Below are 18,349 nucleotides of genomic sequence, written 5' to 3'. Positions count from 1 at the left end.
ACTGTTAGATAAAAATATAATGGACCATAACAAATTATTTCAAATGTCAGAATCCGATGCGCTTATAACACTGTTTTGCATAATCTTCTTCTGTGGATAACAGAGAGGTTAAGGACACAATGTAAAAAAGTTGTCATTAGACTCAGTATCTTTCAGCCAGAATGACAAGTGTAAGCTGTCAAAACAAAAAGAAACAGGGTTTTGCTGATAGGAATTTACTACGTTACGTTTTAAAAAACATCAGGAAGTCATCTGCAATGTTGTAGGACTGTTTCTTTCGCAGGATTCAAATATCTTGTGCCGTTACAGAGAAGAGTTCTATTTCTGATATACAACTCTAATGGAGGAGGCCGATAGAAATGAAGTGAGCAATGCATTTTGCTTAAGCCCTCTTCTCTTTTCTTATCGTCCTTGTACCCACTTCTCCAGTTGAGACACTTCCATTTGTGTGAAAGTGATCTTACAGAGAAAGCTCTCATCCCACTTGTTTTGCTTCTTTTATTTCGCCCTGACTCCTTTTTCTTGTCAGGAATTCATTAAGAGGAAGAATGGCACAAGATTTCAAATCCCTTGACTGCTTGGAGACCCATCTATTTATTGACATTTTGTTGTGGCTTTCAAATTCTCTGGATTGTTGGGTGGAAGAATGGTTTGTCATATGCTTTTTCAGTGGGGTACCCAGCTGGCAGTCACTCACCCCTTGCCTGTTGCAGAAAGCACAGTTTAATCCATCTTAGCCACTGATGTCTCTTGCTGATTTATAAGGATCAGCCAAAAAAACCCATGTAAAAAGTTCTCAACAGCAATGAAACAAAAAAGCCACAACTGACTTGTCAGGCAGGGTGGCACAGTGTGCACTGGCAGGCACCACCCTCTTTGCCATGGTTCTAGCTTTAGGCATAGAGAAATTCAGAAGGAGGTGCAATTCTAGCAACAGAAACCAGCATGCGTCATGGGACTTTTCGTCTGAGAGACAGTGGATTTTTTCAGTTATCTCCAAATATCAGCTGGACCAAAGCAGGAACGAATAGAGAGGGAAGAAAAAGGTGATCCTGTGATTCAGAAGTAGCCAAGACTTCTCTTTTCACCTCTTGTTGTGGTTGCTAGAGACAGGCAATAAGTCTGGCAAGGTTTCTAATCAGCCTGGCTGGCAGCATGTTGCAAACAAGACTTTGCTTTGCACTACTCAATTCCAGACCAGAGCTCTTCCTTCCTCGTCTTGGAGTATTTATAGTCCAGCCAAGATCCTGTCATTCACTATGTGCAAACTGAGCTGATATTCCATCTATTAGGATGCAAGACAGGCTCTTCCCTCCTTTTGTAGCCTGGCAGAGAGGGAAGCTTTCTTGAAAAGGGAAAGAACATTTTGATCAACAGAAAAGAAACCCCAGTGATGGTGGCAATGGAAGAACAAATACATGAACCTTCTGGAAGGAAAATGAAGCTTTCAAAGCACAGGTGTGGCAGAAAGCAGAGTTAGAAGTAGGGTCACAAAACTACAAAGGAAGTACGTTAATTTTGATTTGTGGGACATGGGGAAATTTTTGAAAAGTCAGCAGGAGTAAGAGACAACAAGAGCTAAGGCAGAAGGGGCTGCTTTGGGAGGAAAGCACATGCAAAGTGTGTGTGTGTGTGTGTATGTGTTGCAGGGAGATTTAAACTAAGACTACTCAGAGAAGAGAAATGCAGAGAAGAACTTGAGCTTAGAGATTAGTTGAGGTGAAGAGGAAGATTTTGGAAGTGTAGCATCTTGGTAATCTTAGGAGACTGGTAAAACAGGTTGGATATGTGGGATGTTAGTATGGAGTCACTTGAATTTGGGGGATTTTGGAGAGAAAGGTCAAAGATAGCGGAGCTATTAGAGTGAAACATCGAGAGCTGAGGAACTGTTCAGATGAAGAAATAAAAGAAAGGAACTCCAAGGTCATTACTGGCAGGGGAAGCAGCCTACATCGTACAGCTGGGCAGGAGATTTCTCTTCTGTCCCCATCGGCAGAGCTACTCCACTGTCAGTGTAGTGGAACAGGCAACTAATACATAATGCCTGATGTGTGTTTGAAAACTGTTGCACCAAATCCTTGTTTCCCCACAGCAATGATGCTTGATGTTTCAGTGTCTCCTCGCACTGAAATTCAATTATATTGTTTAAATCTCTAGATGAATCAGGTCCTGGAAAAAGAATTTGCCAGTCGGGCTGATAATCATAGCACTGACATAAGCTGGGAGCTGTGCAAAGTACAGCCACAGAATTTGCCTGCCTCACAAAGCAGTTGAGTTTTTAGCTATTTTCCATTCCACAGTGGGATAGGATTTCTCATGATATCCATTTGAGAGAGACAGAAACTTAGTCAGAATAATAAGTAGTACCTAAAGTACTAACCAAGGAAGTGAGAGAACAAATCCCTGATCACCCTGATGGGGACTACGTAATCAAAGCTGGTCTCTGACTCCAGTGATGCTCTAATTATTGGACTACTTGAAGGTCTCCCCCAGTTTCTCATGTATTACAGACATAATTAGCTGGCATTAAAGACATAATTAGTGGGCAAGGGAGAGCAAAATACTGACTGCAGTCCAACAGTTTGACACTCATCTGAGCATTAGGGCATCCAGGTGGGAGCTGCTTTGATCACAACAGGAGCGCCCTGGTCATAGAAAGACTGGCTAACCTGAAGTTTCTGTGTGTCATCAGAAAATTTACTTCAAACTGAGAAACACTACACAAAATACGTTTCACTTGAAATATTTGTTCAAAGTCCAGCTTTTGATCAAGTGGCATTTTCCAATGAAACTTTGTATTTTCTGAGAAAATTCTTAGGCAGCTGTAGCTGTCAACACATCTAAAGTGTGATACTGCCCTCTGATAACTGGCACATTTGTACCTCAGCATATCAATTTCTGCATTTTCATGCAGCCAGAGGAGCAAGCTGATTTCCTAAACTACTTGCCAATACATCTCACATACAAGGAACAAGAATCTTTCTTGAAGTGTTGTATGAACTTAGCTCTCAGATACCTCTCTGTCAATGCCACAAGCCTATTTTTTGATCTCACTCAAATCAGCTAATATTCTCCATGAGAACACAAGACTTGCAAACACATTTGGCTATTTAAGTTATGGGCCAATGATTATAGGCTTCTAATCTCAACATTCAATTTGAATAGTCATTTAAATTGATGTAAAGAAGCCATTTCTAGGGCTGATCGGTTACTGTTATGATTGCTCCAACTTATAGTGGAACTTCAAAAGGCTATGGATATAGTATGAGTTTGAAATTTAAGTTCCTTCAGCTCCCACATTTCAGCTGAGTGAAATAGCAGACTTTCTGTTTAATTGCTGGCTTTTCAGTTTTTGTCTTTAAAAAAAAAAGACATAGTTATAGATAACATAAGCAACAAGTAAGCAAAATGAAAGAAATCAAGAAAAAGGTGTGTTTAAATATAATACACAACAACATATACTACAATCATTTTCATCCAACGAAAATGCATCATGTTTCCAATATAACATGCAGCACACACATAAAATTTACATTCTGTTTGTATGCAGACTTGGCACAATTTTTGAAACCCCAGTCATCTCACAGGACCCTACATTTATTTCTGACCTGCCTCACTGAAAAAAAGCATTTAGAAACAGCTCATGGAGTGGGGAATCTGTTAACAACTCAACAAAAATATTAATTTCCTCGTGAAGTTCAGTGTGGGGAGACCTATAAACTGAGGATTGATGCAGAAATATATTTGCTCCATGAACTGTGCTGTCAGGGAAGGGATGGGACAAGGCAAGGTCTGCAATTGTGCTGACAAGCGCTGGTTGGGAGGATTCTCCAATTACCTCCAAACAGGTTTTGCAAAAGGCATATTTTTTTTTTTTTTTTTGTAGAGGCCAACACGATGCTGTTTGCTGATGTTCCAGTGGGCAGGCACCCTCATACCTATCTGTGAAGTGCACCTGGGAGGTCATCCGCCTCCCTGGCGAGCTGCTCACCAACACCCCTCCGTCCCTCACCCACCCACGGCGGTGGAACCAACCTGAGAGGCTGCCACTCCTTTCGGAGCTGTTGTGGGAGCTGGTGGTGCTGAAATCCTGTGACTGGTTGTGTGGCAATCTATTAGCCAATCCCTCAGCCACGCGGTAGTCAGGGATGTAAAGCAAGGCTAAGGGTTAAAGGGCAAAGGTCACAGTGGCATCGTGTGATTAGTTGACAGCACAAGCACATGCAACACATGCAGTTAGCAAGTCAACAGCAGATGTCGTGGGCAGCAAGTTTTAATTTTTCTTTTTTTTAATGTACACCTATCCTAGCCTAATGGAAGGCAGATGGCTTGGTGATTAGCACAGGACAAAGAGGATTAAAAGCACAGAACAGTATATTTTGTGGTTGTGTTAGGTTCGGCACAGCATGCAAGGTATGTAAGCATTAGTTATGGCAGATATGAAGTGTCTTATGTACCAAAAAGATTTTTTGAATTCATGCATAGATGATACAGTATAAAGCCACGGGCTCTGGAAAATAAGAGCTGTAATTACCATTGTTGCCCTTGCCTTGGTCTGGGAGAGAGTAACCGAAACCCATCAGGTCATTTTTTTGCTGAATTGAGCTTTTCCACTGAGGATCAGGTAAGTCAACAGCCAACTCATGGATGCTGTTGGAATGCAGTATCTGGGTGGTGGCATATGGCGTAGCTTGCGTTATTTGGCTGGAACTGTTGTAACTAGTTTTCGTGGTGAAGTCAATGCTGCTGTAAATGGCTCCATCAGAAAGCATAGTAGCAGTTTTATCTCCTTGCCCTGGCACCGGTGGCAGCACATCTGTGGAGAACATAGGGGAATGAAACAAATCATTGATGCACAGGAAGCCTGAAAGTATCAAGGTTTAAGATGAAAAATAAATGTGTCATTTTGCACGTTTGCATTTCAGCTGAGACAGGTCCATGAGCCAACGAAGGGAAGATGATGTACAACCATAGCCAAGCTATCAGCATCTGTGACAGGACTACCACTTGTCCTTCACGTCTCACTGCCTAAAACCATCTTTTTTTTTTTTTTCCCATACCTTCAACTGTGAAAGTGAAGTTTGGAATATTTCTCTACTGAAGAATGTTTTCAATTGTTCACTTTATGTCAGAACCAATGAAACTGTCTGGGCTTCAGGAAAATGATGAAAGGAGTGAATCTACAAATCACAGAGCAAACTTTCCCAGCAAATACGTAGCAAAACTCTTACATGGATGCCAAAGCTCTCAAAGCAATTTTTTAAGGACATCACCTTGACTTCCTTGAAGTTTTATGCATCAGCTTATCTAATTTTATTTTTGACATTAGCTAGTACATTTCTCCTTTTCAACAAAAGAAAAACCTGACAAAACCAAGTTGCTCCTGACATATGAAAGAAAATCTGTTATGCTGAAGGGATTTAAGTGATCAGTCTCTTAAAATGGCAAAGCAGTGTTGATAATGGAGAACAACTTGTCCAAATACTCCAGTACATTTACCCGAAAAACAGTACAGCGTATTTAACTAAATATCTGTTGACTTTTCTACATCTCTTGCATCCTATCACACATTGCAATTTGTACCTTTAATCACTTAGATTGTCAGTCTCTCTCCTTACTAAACATTTTAGTGACCTTTGCTGGTAGAATACTAGATTTAGAAGCTGAGACTACTGAAGTGTGAAGAATCTAATGATGACTGGCATGATGTCCAAAGGAGAACCACAGCTCAACAGACAACCCTCTTCCTGCTCTCTCAGAGGTCAATATATCAAATGGTACTATTTTTACAATTTATTTAGACTCTGAAAAGTTGAAACCATTCTGGAATTTACTTGTTAGAAAAATGCATCATTTATATGCCATTTGCTTCATATAGCTGGATGGCAGATATGGATTCCAACTGTTAAACTGTACTTGAGATAATGCATACACCTATAGTGAAGATGTCCAGATCTCATTCTAGGTATCACAGACATTTTTATATACCTTAAGCCCCAGAGAGAAAAGATGATTCTTGCACCTAGACAAGGGTTTAGGCTCAGTTCCAGACTCAGACATGGGTTTTGTGCAACCTCAGGAAATACAGTTGTTCTTTCACTGTCTCAAGACTTTTCCAGCAATGAGATATGATACCATGGCGTCCTCCCACTGTTTTGTTTTGTTGGTTTTTTTCCCCTGGGGTGAACATTTAGACCACAGAACTATTTTCTACTGCATTCATGTGTATAATAGTGAACATTTTAATATGGACCCTAATAACATCTGCAGTCTCAGGGCAACAACATAATATTAACAATAAAAATGGCAATAACAAGTGCTCAGTAGAGAGACTGCAGAAACAGAGATTAAATTTGGGTCTATCACTATGATCTGGTTTTGCAGACAACAACAGGGAAATGGGCACAATCAAGTATTTAAAAAGCCTTAATTGTATTAACTTATATCTGTAGATAAATTGTAAGTGCAAAGAAAAACTACAATTAATGCAAACTACAGGTCATATTTCAAAATCAGGTTATTACTATCTATCTGCACACATCCAATGTGCTTTCTAGGGGCAGTACGCAATCATAAAAGCATCTATGTGCAAATACAGCATGGGATGTGAGAGACAAGTGCATTCCTATCCTTCTTGCATTTCGGCCACAATATGAAGATTTTTCCTTTCCACAGTCAGCTTCATCAAAGCATAATGGACTGAAGTTTAGTAAATGAATTCTGTTGCTGATGTATAACATGAAGTAAGTCGAAGTAAGTCCAGCTCAACCTGTCTGTGTTGGATTTGCAGACACATGGAAGTAAAAACTAGCAAAATGCTCATCTTTCTAGTACTCAGACATATATCTATCTTTAAGAGCACGTTCCTGGCAACTGAAGAGGTATCATCTCTATATAGCCATTTTAAAATGGAGAACTATACATTTGCACACACTTGAAAGGAAAGTTGCATAGCTTCCCAGCAGCCAAGAATTTTCAGTCATTCTTACTAATAAGCTGAGATTCTCCAGATGTTCTGGGAATTTCCAGTACAGTCACAAATTACTTTTTTTACCTCAATGAGATGTATACACTAAGCACTCAAAGAGCTATTAAAGTGCCATTTTCCCAAATGCCATAATCACCTAGTAAAAATCAAGTGTGATCTTCCCACCAAGTTGTCGTAGCAAAAAAAACACACTGTACATTTCAGACCAAAGATGAACACACATTTCCCACTGGACACTTTCCCCAAAACTCTCCGAAATCCAATATGTTTTGTAACTCTTGAGATAAATGAAATAGTGCTGAAGTACTTCCTGAGGGAACCTCTTTCTTGCTGCCTTGGAAGACACAGTACCATTTTGTGGCCTTACACGCCTCCAAACTTAACCTGTGCTTCCCACTCACAGCTTTGCTCTCAATGGCTATCTAGGACATAACGTGGATTTCACTCTTAAAGGCAATGTTAGAACTGCCTGCCTCAGCTTCTGAGTTTCCAGAGTGATTGATTCCCACCTTACTGTTTTTAAAATTCTTACAGACCTTTTATATTATCACAGACCTTTTGAAAAGTAAAAGAGGCCCAGGTTCTATCTATACAGTTAATTCATGTTAAAAGACACCTGACTTCCTTAATGCAGAAGCATCCAAACTCCAACTGCTGAAACAAATAGGGATAAGTGGTCCCAAAACAGCTAGAATAAAAGCGTGAGCTCAAGTGTAAAGATCATGGGTGGAATTAAGCTGCTGAAATTCAAAATATAACTGTTGCATCTCTTGGACAAATTTGGACCTATGCCTCATCCACATTGAAGCCAAAAGCTTTAAAATATGCTTCCAATTTCAGTCATATAGAGCCAAATGCTAAGAGAAAATGGTAATTTTTCTGTATTATGTGAGCTTATGAAAAGATGGAAAAGTACTGAAGGGTTTTAAATTCAAGATATTCACAACAAAAAAGCTGCCAGGTATTCAGTTGCCTTCCAAATATCATCAAAAGTTTTGCTTACTTTATAATATTTTTGTAAGACAAGAGGAAAATAAATCTAGAGTGTTTTGTTGTAATTTTAAGTCACAGTAGTCAAACCACAGGCAAGAAGTTTTGCATGGGAACACAGAACCGATGTGAGGGATGGTTTTCAGAAGCAGATTCTGGTACAGTTCAAAACTGAATTCTTTTCACATTTATCAGTTTGATAATTTTACAGATTTTTTGCATTTTAATGTATTTTTTATATATAAAGTTGTCTTAATTTTTGTTTACTTATTTATGTCTTAAAAATATTTATATATTCATTTACATTAGGAAGTCTTGTTCCGAACACCACTATGCAGAACTAGCTGTGTTATAACATCAGAGAAACCAAGGAAACAACACTGATGTGAATATTACTGTGACTTTTAAAAATCCCAATCATACATCTTGAAGTTCCCATTTGAGTAAAATGTTTGAAAGAAAATAACCCCTCTAAAGATTCATCACCATAATTATGAATCATTACCTCATCTCCGCAAAGGGCCTCCCTCAATTCAAAATGGACATAAACCCCTAAAAAACCTGAACAGTTGCCTTTTATGTATTCTTTCCTCCAATAGGAATGAAAGTTTCTAAAGACCTGTGAGGCCTTCTTCATGGATTATGGTTGAGACTGAGAGCAGTCCCTCAGCAGGAAGGGGATGGGTAAGGTGACAGCAACGATGTTCTTCTGTCCTTCTGCTGAAGGAACATCCTTCCTGCATCCCCCAGGTTCTTCTCTGCTCTTATGAACATCCTCTATCCCTGGCTACAGGGCCCTGCACAGCAGATTGCTCATCTCCACACAAAAGGGAATGAGTTTGAGCAACAGACACATTTCCCTTGAGATGATAAGCAGACCCTGTGTCACCACTGTGGGGTAAATTACAAACTAGACCTACATTTTAAAGAAGTAGAAAAAGACAAATAAAAATAAACATTTTAAAGTCAGTTTTAAATGAAATCTTGAGTCAAGCATAGAAAGAACTATAATGATAAAAATATTCCACAGTGTTTATCATAGATGTTAACTAACAGAAGCCTATTGTATACTATACAGTGACTTAATAAAATGAAACCTACCTCCACGACCAAAATTGCCAAGATCATTGGGGCCACTAGTGCTGTTGTTTACTGGCAGACTCGTGGCAGGCCAAGAGTCTGCAAGCCAAGGATAACTGGGGTCACTTGCATTCAACAGACCTGGTCGACTGAAGCAGAATAAGAAAAAAAGATATGCATACAAACATAAATATATATATATATTTACAAAATTAAAATATTTGTGAGACAACTAATGATTGAAGAGAGCATACTACTATCCTCCTAATACCATAGGTAACAAACAGTTTAGGAGACTTTAATTTATTTCAAATTAAAATTGTGTAGCCTTTGATGATTTGAAGACCTTGAGCAGTTAATTAAGGTTATATACAAATCAACTTTGTCAATAGAATTGGGACTAGGTATCCGTTGTGATTCTGCCAGAATCCAAATGAACTCCGTTGTCTGTGTGAAACAGGGGTTAGGCAGCACCATCACGGGATTCTACACCAGTGCTGCATGATAAATTACCACCTCAAGGGAGCCATCACTCAAACTGATTGCTCCCTATCAGCCATTTCCAGGACTTTGGGCTACTATTTCTTCCTTCCCTTGCATCCCAAATGCATGCCTGTCATCTACAGGCTGGCAACTCTTTCTTTGAGTACTCTTGGATGGTTTAGAGGCAAACAGGTTTGAGTTGGATTAATAGAAAGTCCACAGGTATCTTTATCTGCCACTACTGCATGGCTTTTATATCCCTGTAATTCCTAGCTTTGAGAGCAGTATTAAACAGCGAGTACGTTGAAAGAGAAGGTACTCTCAGGCCATAAGGCACCGTGTCTCTCTCACCCCAGGATAAACAGCCAGAAATTTAGTAAGGCAGGTGGATTGTTTGTATTTCTATTTAACAGGGAAAACAAATCATTTCCTGCAGACACCCCTTCCTCCAAACAAAAACAAAAACAAAAATCTACAGTTCTGCAGCTTTTCTAGGTTATTAATGCACTCATGAAGTTGGAGCAACATCTCTGATCATTGTACGTTATAGACCCCTGCCTGGTACAATCCCTAAGAGAAACATAGGTTTCTATGGAAACAGCAATAAGAAGACCCAGCCGCTTTCTTGCCACATCTACTCGCTCTCATTAGGCCTAATCTCTTTTTGCTAAAATATTGATTAAACAGGAGATTGGAAGTTATTACCAGGGCCTAATTACAATCTCCATATTGGCAAAGGGAAAATAGATGAGGATATATGGGCCCGTTATCAGCTTTTATCAATTTCAATTGAGTAGCCAAAGTTGTGGAATCCAGTCCTATCAATCTACAGCCTATTCATCATCCATGAATCATTTATTTCGTGATCGATTAAGTGTAATTGTTCACTCACAGCAATTTAGGGGGACCCAATAAGGACTCTTAAACAACAGCAACTTCATTTGCTAATGTCTAATTAATGCAATAAACATCCCAGTAACAAATGAACACATTCCTTGTGATATTTACTACTCATTTCTTCCAGGGCATCTGGGAGATATGAAACATCTGGGCTTGATTCCTCCAAAGTGCACAACAGATAGGTCATTAAACCTTGTGGTAAGCTACTTAACTCCTCCTAGCGTTGTCAGTCTTCCCAATGATCGGTTATTACCCAAGTGCATCACCGATAGCATTTTTCTGATCCCTAATTTTAAAAATAAATACTATGGAAAGACCTTTATACAAAGAAACGTACCTTCCATTGCTCATTAGTCCTCCATCTCCTCTTTGGAAAGTGACTGTGTTTTGGTTGGAAAAACAAAACAAACAAACATACACACACACACACGCACACACATATAAGACAGGGAAAAATCAATTAGTAATAATTAAAAGTAACAATTCAAACTGCTCAGTGTCCGAGATCGGAGGCCTCTTGGCATCATCACATAATAAAGTACAGAGATGATAAGAAAAGGATCAAACACATTAGGGTTACAATTTGTTCAGGATTTCACTGCACGTTATTGATTAACATCAATTTGCTCTGTAACTTGCAAGGCAAACCAGCCGCCTGGGCAAAAGGCCTGGATTTACCCCAGACCCCTTCATATGACTTCCCGTTGCAAGACTGAGCCATGTGATGAAATTGTTTTCTTGGCATGCTTTTGCTTCAGTACATAATGACATTGCACCAGTGAGTTAATAACATCATGTCATAATGCAGTAATATAATGTCACCACACAAATATGCCATCTCCCAGGACAAATACAAAGAGGTGGCAGCTCTATTAGAGACAAAGGGGTGAAAAAAAGCATACAGCTGCATTTCCATTAGAAGTACTGCAAAAGAACCAGCACCCACACTTAAATGCATACACACCAGTATCACTGGGAAGAAAAAGTGTTTCCAGTCTTGCCATGGGGGATGCCAAGGACACATTCAGAGGGAGACAATTGCTTTTATGGCTCCATTCATGGGTGTTTGACAAAACGCAGCCTATCCCTTATCTATCTTATTAACAGGATTACATTTCAGGGCAACATAGGTAAACCCACGTTACTGGCGAGATGCTGATTGACAACATTTGATGTTTCTTTTTGAAGCACTGGCAAATATTTTGAATCAAGGCCAACAGACTACTCTGGTTCTCAGTGGTAATATCCCATTATTTTTTGTCAGGCATAGATAAGGCAGACTATTAAATTATATCAGTGTCCTGGACACCTGCATCCTTACAGGCCCCTGACAACATGAGTGTTTGAATTTCAGAGAGGAATGGAAGAGTATGTGGCCAGTTTAATTTAAAATAGGCCTTGGTTTGGAAATACTATTTAGCTTTGTAAGACAGATATTCCCATCATTAAATTAGCTCCCAGAGTATTTGCAAGATTTTCTAAACGTTAGTCCAAACTATACTAATTCAAGATTAGGCTTTCTATTACACACCATTCTAATCAGACAAAATTACTACACCCAATAGAAATACCTGTGAGCATTAAAAAAATTAGCAATGACATAAATCCACTGGGAAAACACTTCTGATGCCCTACAGAATCCTTGTTACTTTATTAACTCCTAGGATAATTTTACAGTCTACACTCAGCAAAGGGGACAAAACTGGCCCCTCTGGAAGGCCTGCTGGAAGACTGCTTGGGTAGGGTGATTAATTACCCTTCACTGTAGAACAGACTAATATCAATATCAGAAAATCACTGCAGTCATGTCACATCAAAATGGTTAATAGCTGAATTTTGAAAGGATGTAATCAAACCAATTAATGAAAAGAAAAACAAAATGCAAGTATGGGAAGTATTGAAGTCTGCTTTGAAAAACAAGACATGGTAAAACATTGCAGCCAATTAATTTTAGAGCTGATGCTACTTTCATTCACACTGTTTCTAACAGGCTGTCAAATGACTGTATCACTCCCTGCTTAGAAGTGAATAATCCGAAGTGCTGTGGATATCATGAGTGAATATGCAAAGAGGTGGGTACTGTTTGGCTATGTTTCAAAGTATGTGGTCAAAAGTACATTAGATGCTGTTTCCTTTCTCCTCTTCCCTTTCAAATTTAACACTCCATTTCTCCAACCTTCTGCATTTGTCAAAGCGACATGAAATAAGGAAAATGCAAAACAAAGGCGCATTCCGTAACAACCTTTATAAATAAAGTTTGCAAATTTAAGGCAATTCCAGTAAAACATATTTTCTGAAAACTTCTTGGAATTAATGCTCTTGTTTAGACTATTGTCTACCAGAAATAATTTTCAAGTAATATTGTCACCGCTTATATAGCACATATAGGTGTGTGAGATTTTAACTATGCATGTCATATGGAAAAAAAATCAATACTTGTAGTCTTCAGAATGTTTATATCCCTTGTGTACCTTCATAAAGCAAAGCTAAAATGGAGGAGCTAGTAGGAGACTGCATCAATGTTTGCCAGACATATTTTATTTTCCGTGTAGTGAGGAATGGAAAAAACTCCAAGGCATGCTGTGAGAAACATATCAAGAAGACGTGACATAGAAACCTCTTCTCTAGAGCCATAATTGCTGCAGAGTGGCTGTGGCATATGAGCTTGTTGAGAAGAGACAGGTATCACAGCATTTACTCTTTTTTCTTCTATTTGTGTATTGCGGTGGTAGTAACCGTTTCCTGGTTTTGTCCTACATTAAATAATCTTACACCCTCCCAATATAAACACTGGTTTTAGAAGAAAGGTTCAGCTTAGTTTATTAAAAAAGAAGTTGTCTTGCAGCGACATTGTTTTTCCTGGGGAAGACTGTGCCTGACTTATGTGATGTGTATGGAACTGGGAAGGAATACAGGTTCTTTTGTTTACCCTCTACCCTGTGTACCGATGCACGGATGATTATAATCTTCATGAGAAAATAAACAAGAAAGTATTATTCTTGGTGGAAAAGGCTCCGGAATATCAACTAAGCTAGCCAAAATTCCTCTTGAAGTGTGGACATGTCATCAGGATGTTACAGAAAAAAAAAATCATATTCCTGATGCCATCCATAAATGGGCTACCTGAGGCTGGATAGAGAAGGTGCCTGCCTTTTAGCATCAATGTTGTGAAAGGAAAGACAGCTAACAACAGAAGATATGGTGAGGCTGCCAACACAAGCACTATGTTTATCATTCCTGCCATACGTTTTGTCAGCATTTTTGCCTGCAGTTTGATTTCTGCAATTACAAAACAAGTCTAAACGCCTGAATAGGAGCATACTTAATGCAAGGCAGGCTTGTAGATGTCACTGTAAAAATAAGACAGACAGACAGCTGGCTTTATTCATCCTGTCTCCACTTCAAAAAAAAAAAGCAGAGCAATTTCAAGGTGCAATGTAAGAGGAGGAAGTGAAGGATGTCCCTATCACTGACCCACCCATCTCCCTTGCTTTTTATCACTGAGGAAGCAAAAAAGCTCTTTCACTGCTCTTTGCATCTGATATATGTTCTTAGAAAGGCTGAAGACCTGCAGGGATGAGATTGGTTTTCAAAAGAAGATGAAAAAATAACCTCTGCATAGAGAGATTTTGAAGGAATCCCCACCAGCTTATACTTTAAGGACTGTAAAAATGCATAAATATATTCCAAAGTGCATTTGAAATGCATAAATATTTAAGGAAATTATATTGTATATATTTGTATGAAGAACAGCATATGTTAAGGAGCTTTTCACATTCTTCCTATTAAATATATAAGGAGGTATCCAAACCATTTCTAATATTATCTGACAAGGTTAAACTTAATCTTCATGCCTGCTAGAATTGGAAAAATACAAATGTATAGTAAGTTGACATTCTGAGGTAAGAAAGCTTTAGAAAGCTTTCTGTATGCCTATCTCTAGTAGGCCACATTTTCCTACTACAAATGAAAACTTTAATGTTGCCAGCCAAGTCTCATTCCTTTTTCTGATAAGCTCTTCCTCAAATATGAATGTAGATTAATCCTCTTTTAATAAGCATTAACTCAGAAGAGATAATCAGCATATAAAAAATTTCATCAAATCTTCTGTCTACCATTGGATGATTCTGTCAAATAATTTATCCTCGTTTAACAGTTTCAGGAGTTGCGCATAAAATGTGTAGCATTCCATAATTCTCTATCTATTTTTAATTTGTTTTTGTTTACTCAGTTTCATGAAATCTTTAATCCCAAGGAGCGCTAGTCACTAAATAAGCGTACTTTCACTCAAAAGTGAAAATACATATTTACTTTCTTTACATGACTGATGGCCTAGACACTTGAAAACATCTGAGTATTCAAGTGAGTGGGTACTGGCACAACAATGAGTTTGAGGGCACAGGAAAGATAAGCAGATAAAAGAAATTTCTCTTATTTCTACAAATGGATTCCATCCCTTTCTTGTATAAGTCCTTATACCAAAACATGAAAAGAGAATTGGAACTTCCAGTACAAAATAAACAAATTCCGTTCTGTCACTGTAAGACGGGAATGAAACAATTCTTCTATTGTACGAGAAGTAGTCAGATATCTCTTTTGTGCCATCTATCTTTTCTTGTATCATGTAGAAACCCACAGTGTGTGTTTATATCCAGGCATTCTGAGGAAAGGGTAACCAGAAAAAATATAAAAAAACCAGTCCAGCAGTATTTTAGCTTTTACAGAAATTCACAAAAGTAAGACCAATCCACCCTTTATATCACAGAACAGATGACTGAGAAGGGGTAATATCTGTATTTAGTGTCTCTGTGCCGGATTTGGTTTTGCCGATAGTATGCCATGGTCCCGAAAATGTATACGTCTTGTACAGCTGCAGATGATGACACTACTACTTACCAGTAGTAATCTAACAAACATAGCCAAAAATCATATGTTTTGTAGTACTGATATTACTGAGAATCAATGCCTGGTGAGTCATGATGGGGGAAAGAGAAGTGGAGGAACAGTGATGTACAGAATTGTAGCTCAGTAACTACTGGAGTCACTTCAACTGAAAATAAGTGAAAAGATGTTTTTCAATATCACTTTATTTGTGAACATCTAAGCAATTAATCAGTGCTTATGAAAATGTTCACAAAGACAGAAAGCTTAATGAATTTAACTCAATCAATTATTCTTCTCTGGCACAAATCTTTACCAATTGCGTGACATTTGCTGTTTGCTCTTCTCCTACACAGAGTGTTACAGTAGTTTAACCACACAGCAGAAATTATACCTCTGAGGAGCGTAGTAAGAGAATACAAATAACAAATAGTCCTAGTGAATGACCCATAATCTGAAAATGACACGAAAGAACATTTTTTGCAAGTAATTATATAACTGTAGAATCCAGACTTTTAAACAACTATTTTTACTGTTTTAAGTTCTACACATATGCAAATACAACAGAATAAAACCAAAACAAAACAAAAAAAATTTACATCAGAAATAACTGAAAAAATAGGTTTTTTGGTTTGTGTCCAAAATAGAGTAAGTATATGAATATTCCACTAATACATTCAATTCTCTTTATTTCACAGTCAAATCTGCACATTCTGCAACTTTCTGAAGGAAGAATTTAAAGCAGATGTCTGAACAAAAAGTGTACACCTTCTAAGATCTGAGTATAGTAAGATAAATTCCTCTTAGTAAAACTTTATTGACAGCTGTCTCTAATAAGAGTCTGAAAGCTACATACCACTGTCTAAATATTTAGATCTGAAACCAAACTGTTTATGAATCATAATTTTGAAGGGAACAACAGTTGTGAGCGTCATCAAACCTCTACAAGCATAGACATGTTTGTCTAAATGATATTACCAATGGCAAATTCAAACATTAGAGAACTAATATGTTTCTGAAGGAACTCTGGGTATAAAGATAAAAAACATGGACTATGTTCTTTCATAAGAACAAATTTTTTTTTAAGTTAATGATTTTTTTTGGACTTGACTACTGGATGACTTAGGTTCTCAGTGCCTCCAGAAATGATTATAGGCCAGGAAATAGAACTATGTGCTGTTATAGTTCTAAGAAGTCCCTGAGATGTCAAAACTATTTCTCAAGAAGCAAATTTTTGGCAGTGCCTCTGAGATATCCTAGTTGCCCAGCACATGCGGATCAACTGCACTGAAACATGCACAGTCACTGTGGCTCTGGCACAACCCTGTGTCATGCCAATGTATCCTACAAAGACAATGGAAAACACTCACCACAGTTACAGACAGCTGGCAGTAGCATAATCACAGGAACCAAATACAAAGCGCGTTATTCAGTTTTGGGAAAAAGCCTACGTTGTGTCTCAAAGAAAAGCAAGTAAAGTATTTAGGGTAGGATGTGTTGTGCCACAACTTACACTGACTTGAACAAACCTGCCCAGAAGCCAGAGGACCGATTCCTGAGCCCCCAGAGCTTCTTCATGAGGGCCTTCTCCCTCACAATGTCACAGGCCCCTGGGGCAGACACCACCACCTTTGCTCACCTGCCTCGGCAGTCATCTGCTCTTTCCTGCTAAGCTAAACACTCAGGCTGTGGCTGAAGATAAGCAAGAGTGAGAAAGCAGCTAGCCGAGCACGAGGACTGGTTCAGCAGTGCAGTAGGAAGACTGGCCTCTATCACGTGAATGGTGGAGGGGACAAAAGAGACAGCTTTGATAAGTGCAACTGAGGGGCCAAGCTACATGCAAAAAGCTTTACAAACTTCTGCTGGAAAATGCTGAGATTTATCAGCCTTTTACACTGTAACACAGAGGTATAATTATTTTTGAGTTTTTGAATCTTGAGCTTAGGTATGAAAGCAGAAGCTAATTATTTGTATTAATTATTACTATTAATTGTATACTCTATTTTTCCTGGCTATTCATGTGTTGACTAAGCTGTTTGCAACCTGCTGTTTCAGCCACACTTCATTTATTCCTCACATATCTTTAATCATGCTTACCATAATGGTCTACCGTATGCTATGTTTATTAAAGATATGAAAACTAGGATATCAGCTTTGAATTGGGTAGGCAGAAGAAAAACAAATGCTTCAATTTCAAAAACACTGTAAAGGCAATGCATGCATAGGTTAATCACTAGATTGCTTGAAGATCTGAACCACATGGTAAGGCCAACATATACGCAACTAACAGCTGAAGTGGAAGAAAGTTCCATTTCTCTAGTTAGATCTTCAAAAATGTTCGAGGTACTTTTTTTGAGCTTTAAAATAAAAATTCAGTTATATACAACTAATGCTTGTTTATGTTAAGTTAGTTCAAGCATCCTGTCCTGCAAATTACTTTCAAAACTGCATTATTTCGAGAAGTTAGGTGAGTAAGAAGTATGCAGAATTATAATGTCAGAGACATTAATGGTGGCAGATTTTATGTTCCCCTGAAATCACTAGGAGAATGAATGCTACATTTTTAACACAGATAGGCAGCAGAAGTATTTCTCCTTGTATTTGCTTTTAATTCTGCATATCTCACATGTTCATAAACAGCTAATGTTTGCAATGACGTGTTGGTGAGGTAAGAGACAGACTAATGGACAGTACCTGCAGGGGTGAAGGTGAAGGACTGAACTGCAAAACAAGAAAGCAAACACATTGTGAGTTACACACCCTGATAATAAGAGTTAATTGCAGGGCACGAGTTTCTTCTGGAATTTATTCAGTTGTGGTTGAATATCATAAGCAGGACATAACAGTTGAGCTTAAAGCACTAACCAGCCAGCAGCCAATGAGAAATGATGGTTGGAAAGGTGAACAGCGAATGTTGACAGTCACATTTGAAGACTTTCTGTGTGGACATGCTGTTCTCCAAATTGTAAACATTAGGGTGAATTTTGAAGCATGATCTGTTACAAACTTTCCTTGCTGAAAGCATAC

At 38.4% G+C, this 18,349-nt stretch overlaps 1 protein-coding gene across 1 annotated transcript in view; it reads right to left on the bottom strand.

Moving 5' to 3' along the window:
• The window catches only part of ROBO2 (roundabout, axon guidance receptor, homolog 2 (Drosophila)), a 469,290-nt gene that overhangs the window by 39,603 nt on the left and 411,338 nt on the right, over positions 1-18,349 (bottom strand). The window contains exons 19-22 of the mRNA XM_010567635.1: positions 10,779-10,821; positions 9,080-9,207; positions 4,535-4,816; positions 4,036-4,161 (exon numbers count right to left, since the gene is read on the bottom strand). Of these exons, the coding sequence (XP_010565937.1) occupies positions 4,036-4,161; positions 4,535-4,816; positions 9,080-9,207; positions 10,779-10,821 (579 nt within the window). The remainder of the gene's footprint in view (positions 1-4,035; positions 4,162-4,534; positions 4,817-9,079; positions 9,208-10,778; positions 10,822-18,349) is intronic.

This window comes from Haliaeetus leucocephalus, unplaced genomic scaffold (assembly GCF_000737465.1).
Source record: "Haliaeetus leucocephalus isolate CR32 unplaced genomic scaffold, Haliaeetus_leucocephalus-4.0 Scaffold228, whole genome shotgun sequence".
Taxonomy (NCBI): domain Eukaryota; kingdom Metazoa; phylum Chordata; class Aves; order Accipitriformes; family Accipitridae; genus Haliaeetus; species Haliaeetus leucocephalus.
The sequence above is the reverse complement of the archived record's forward strand: the minus strand, read 5'-3'. Positions and strand labels throughout refer to the sequence as shown.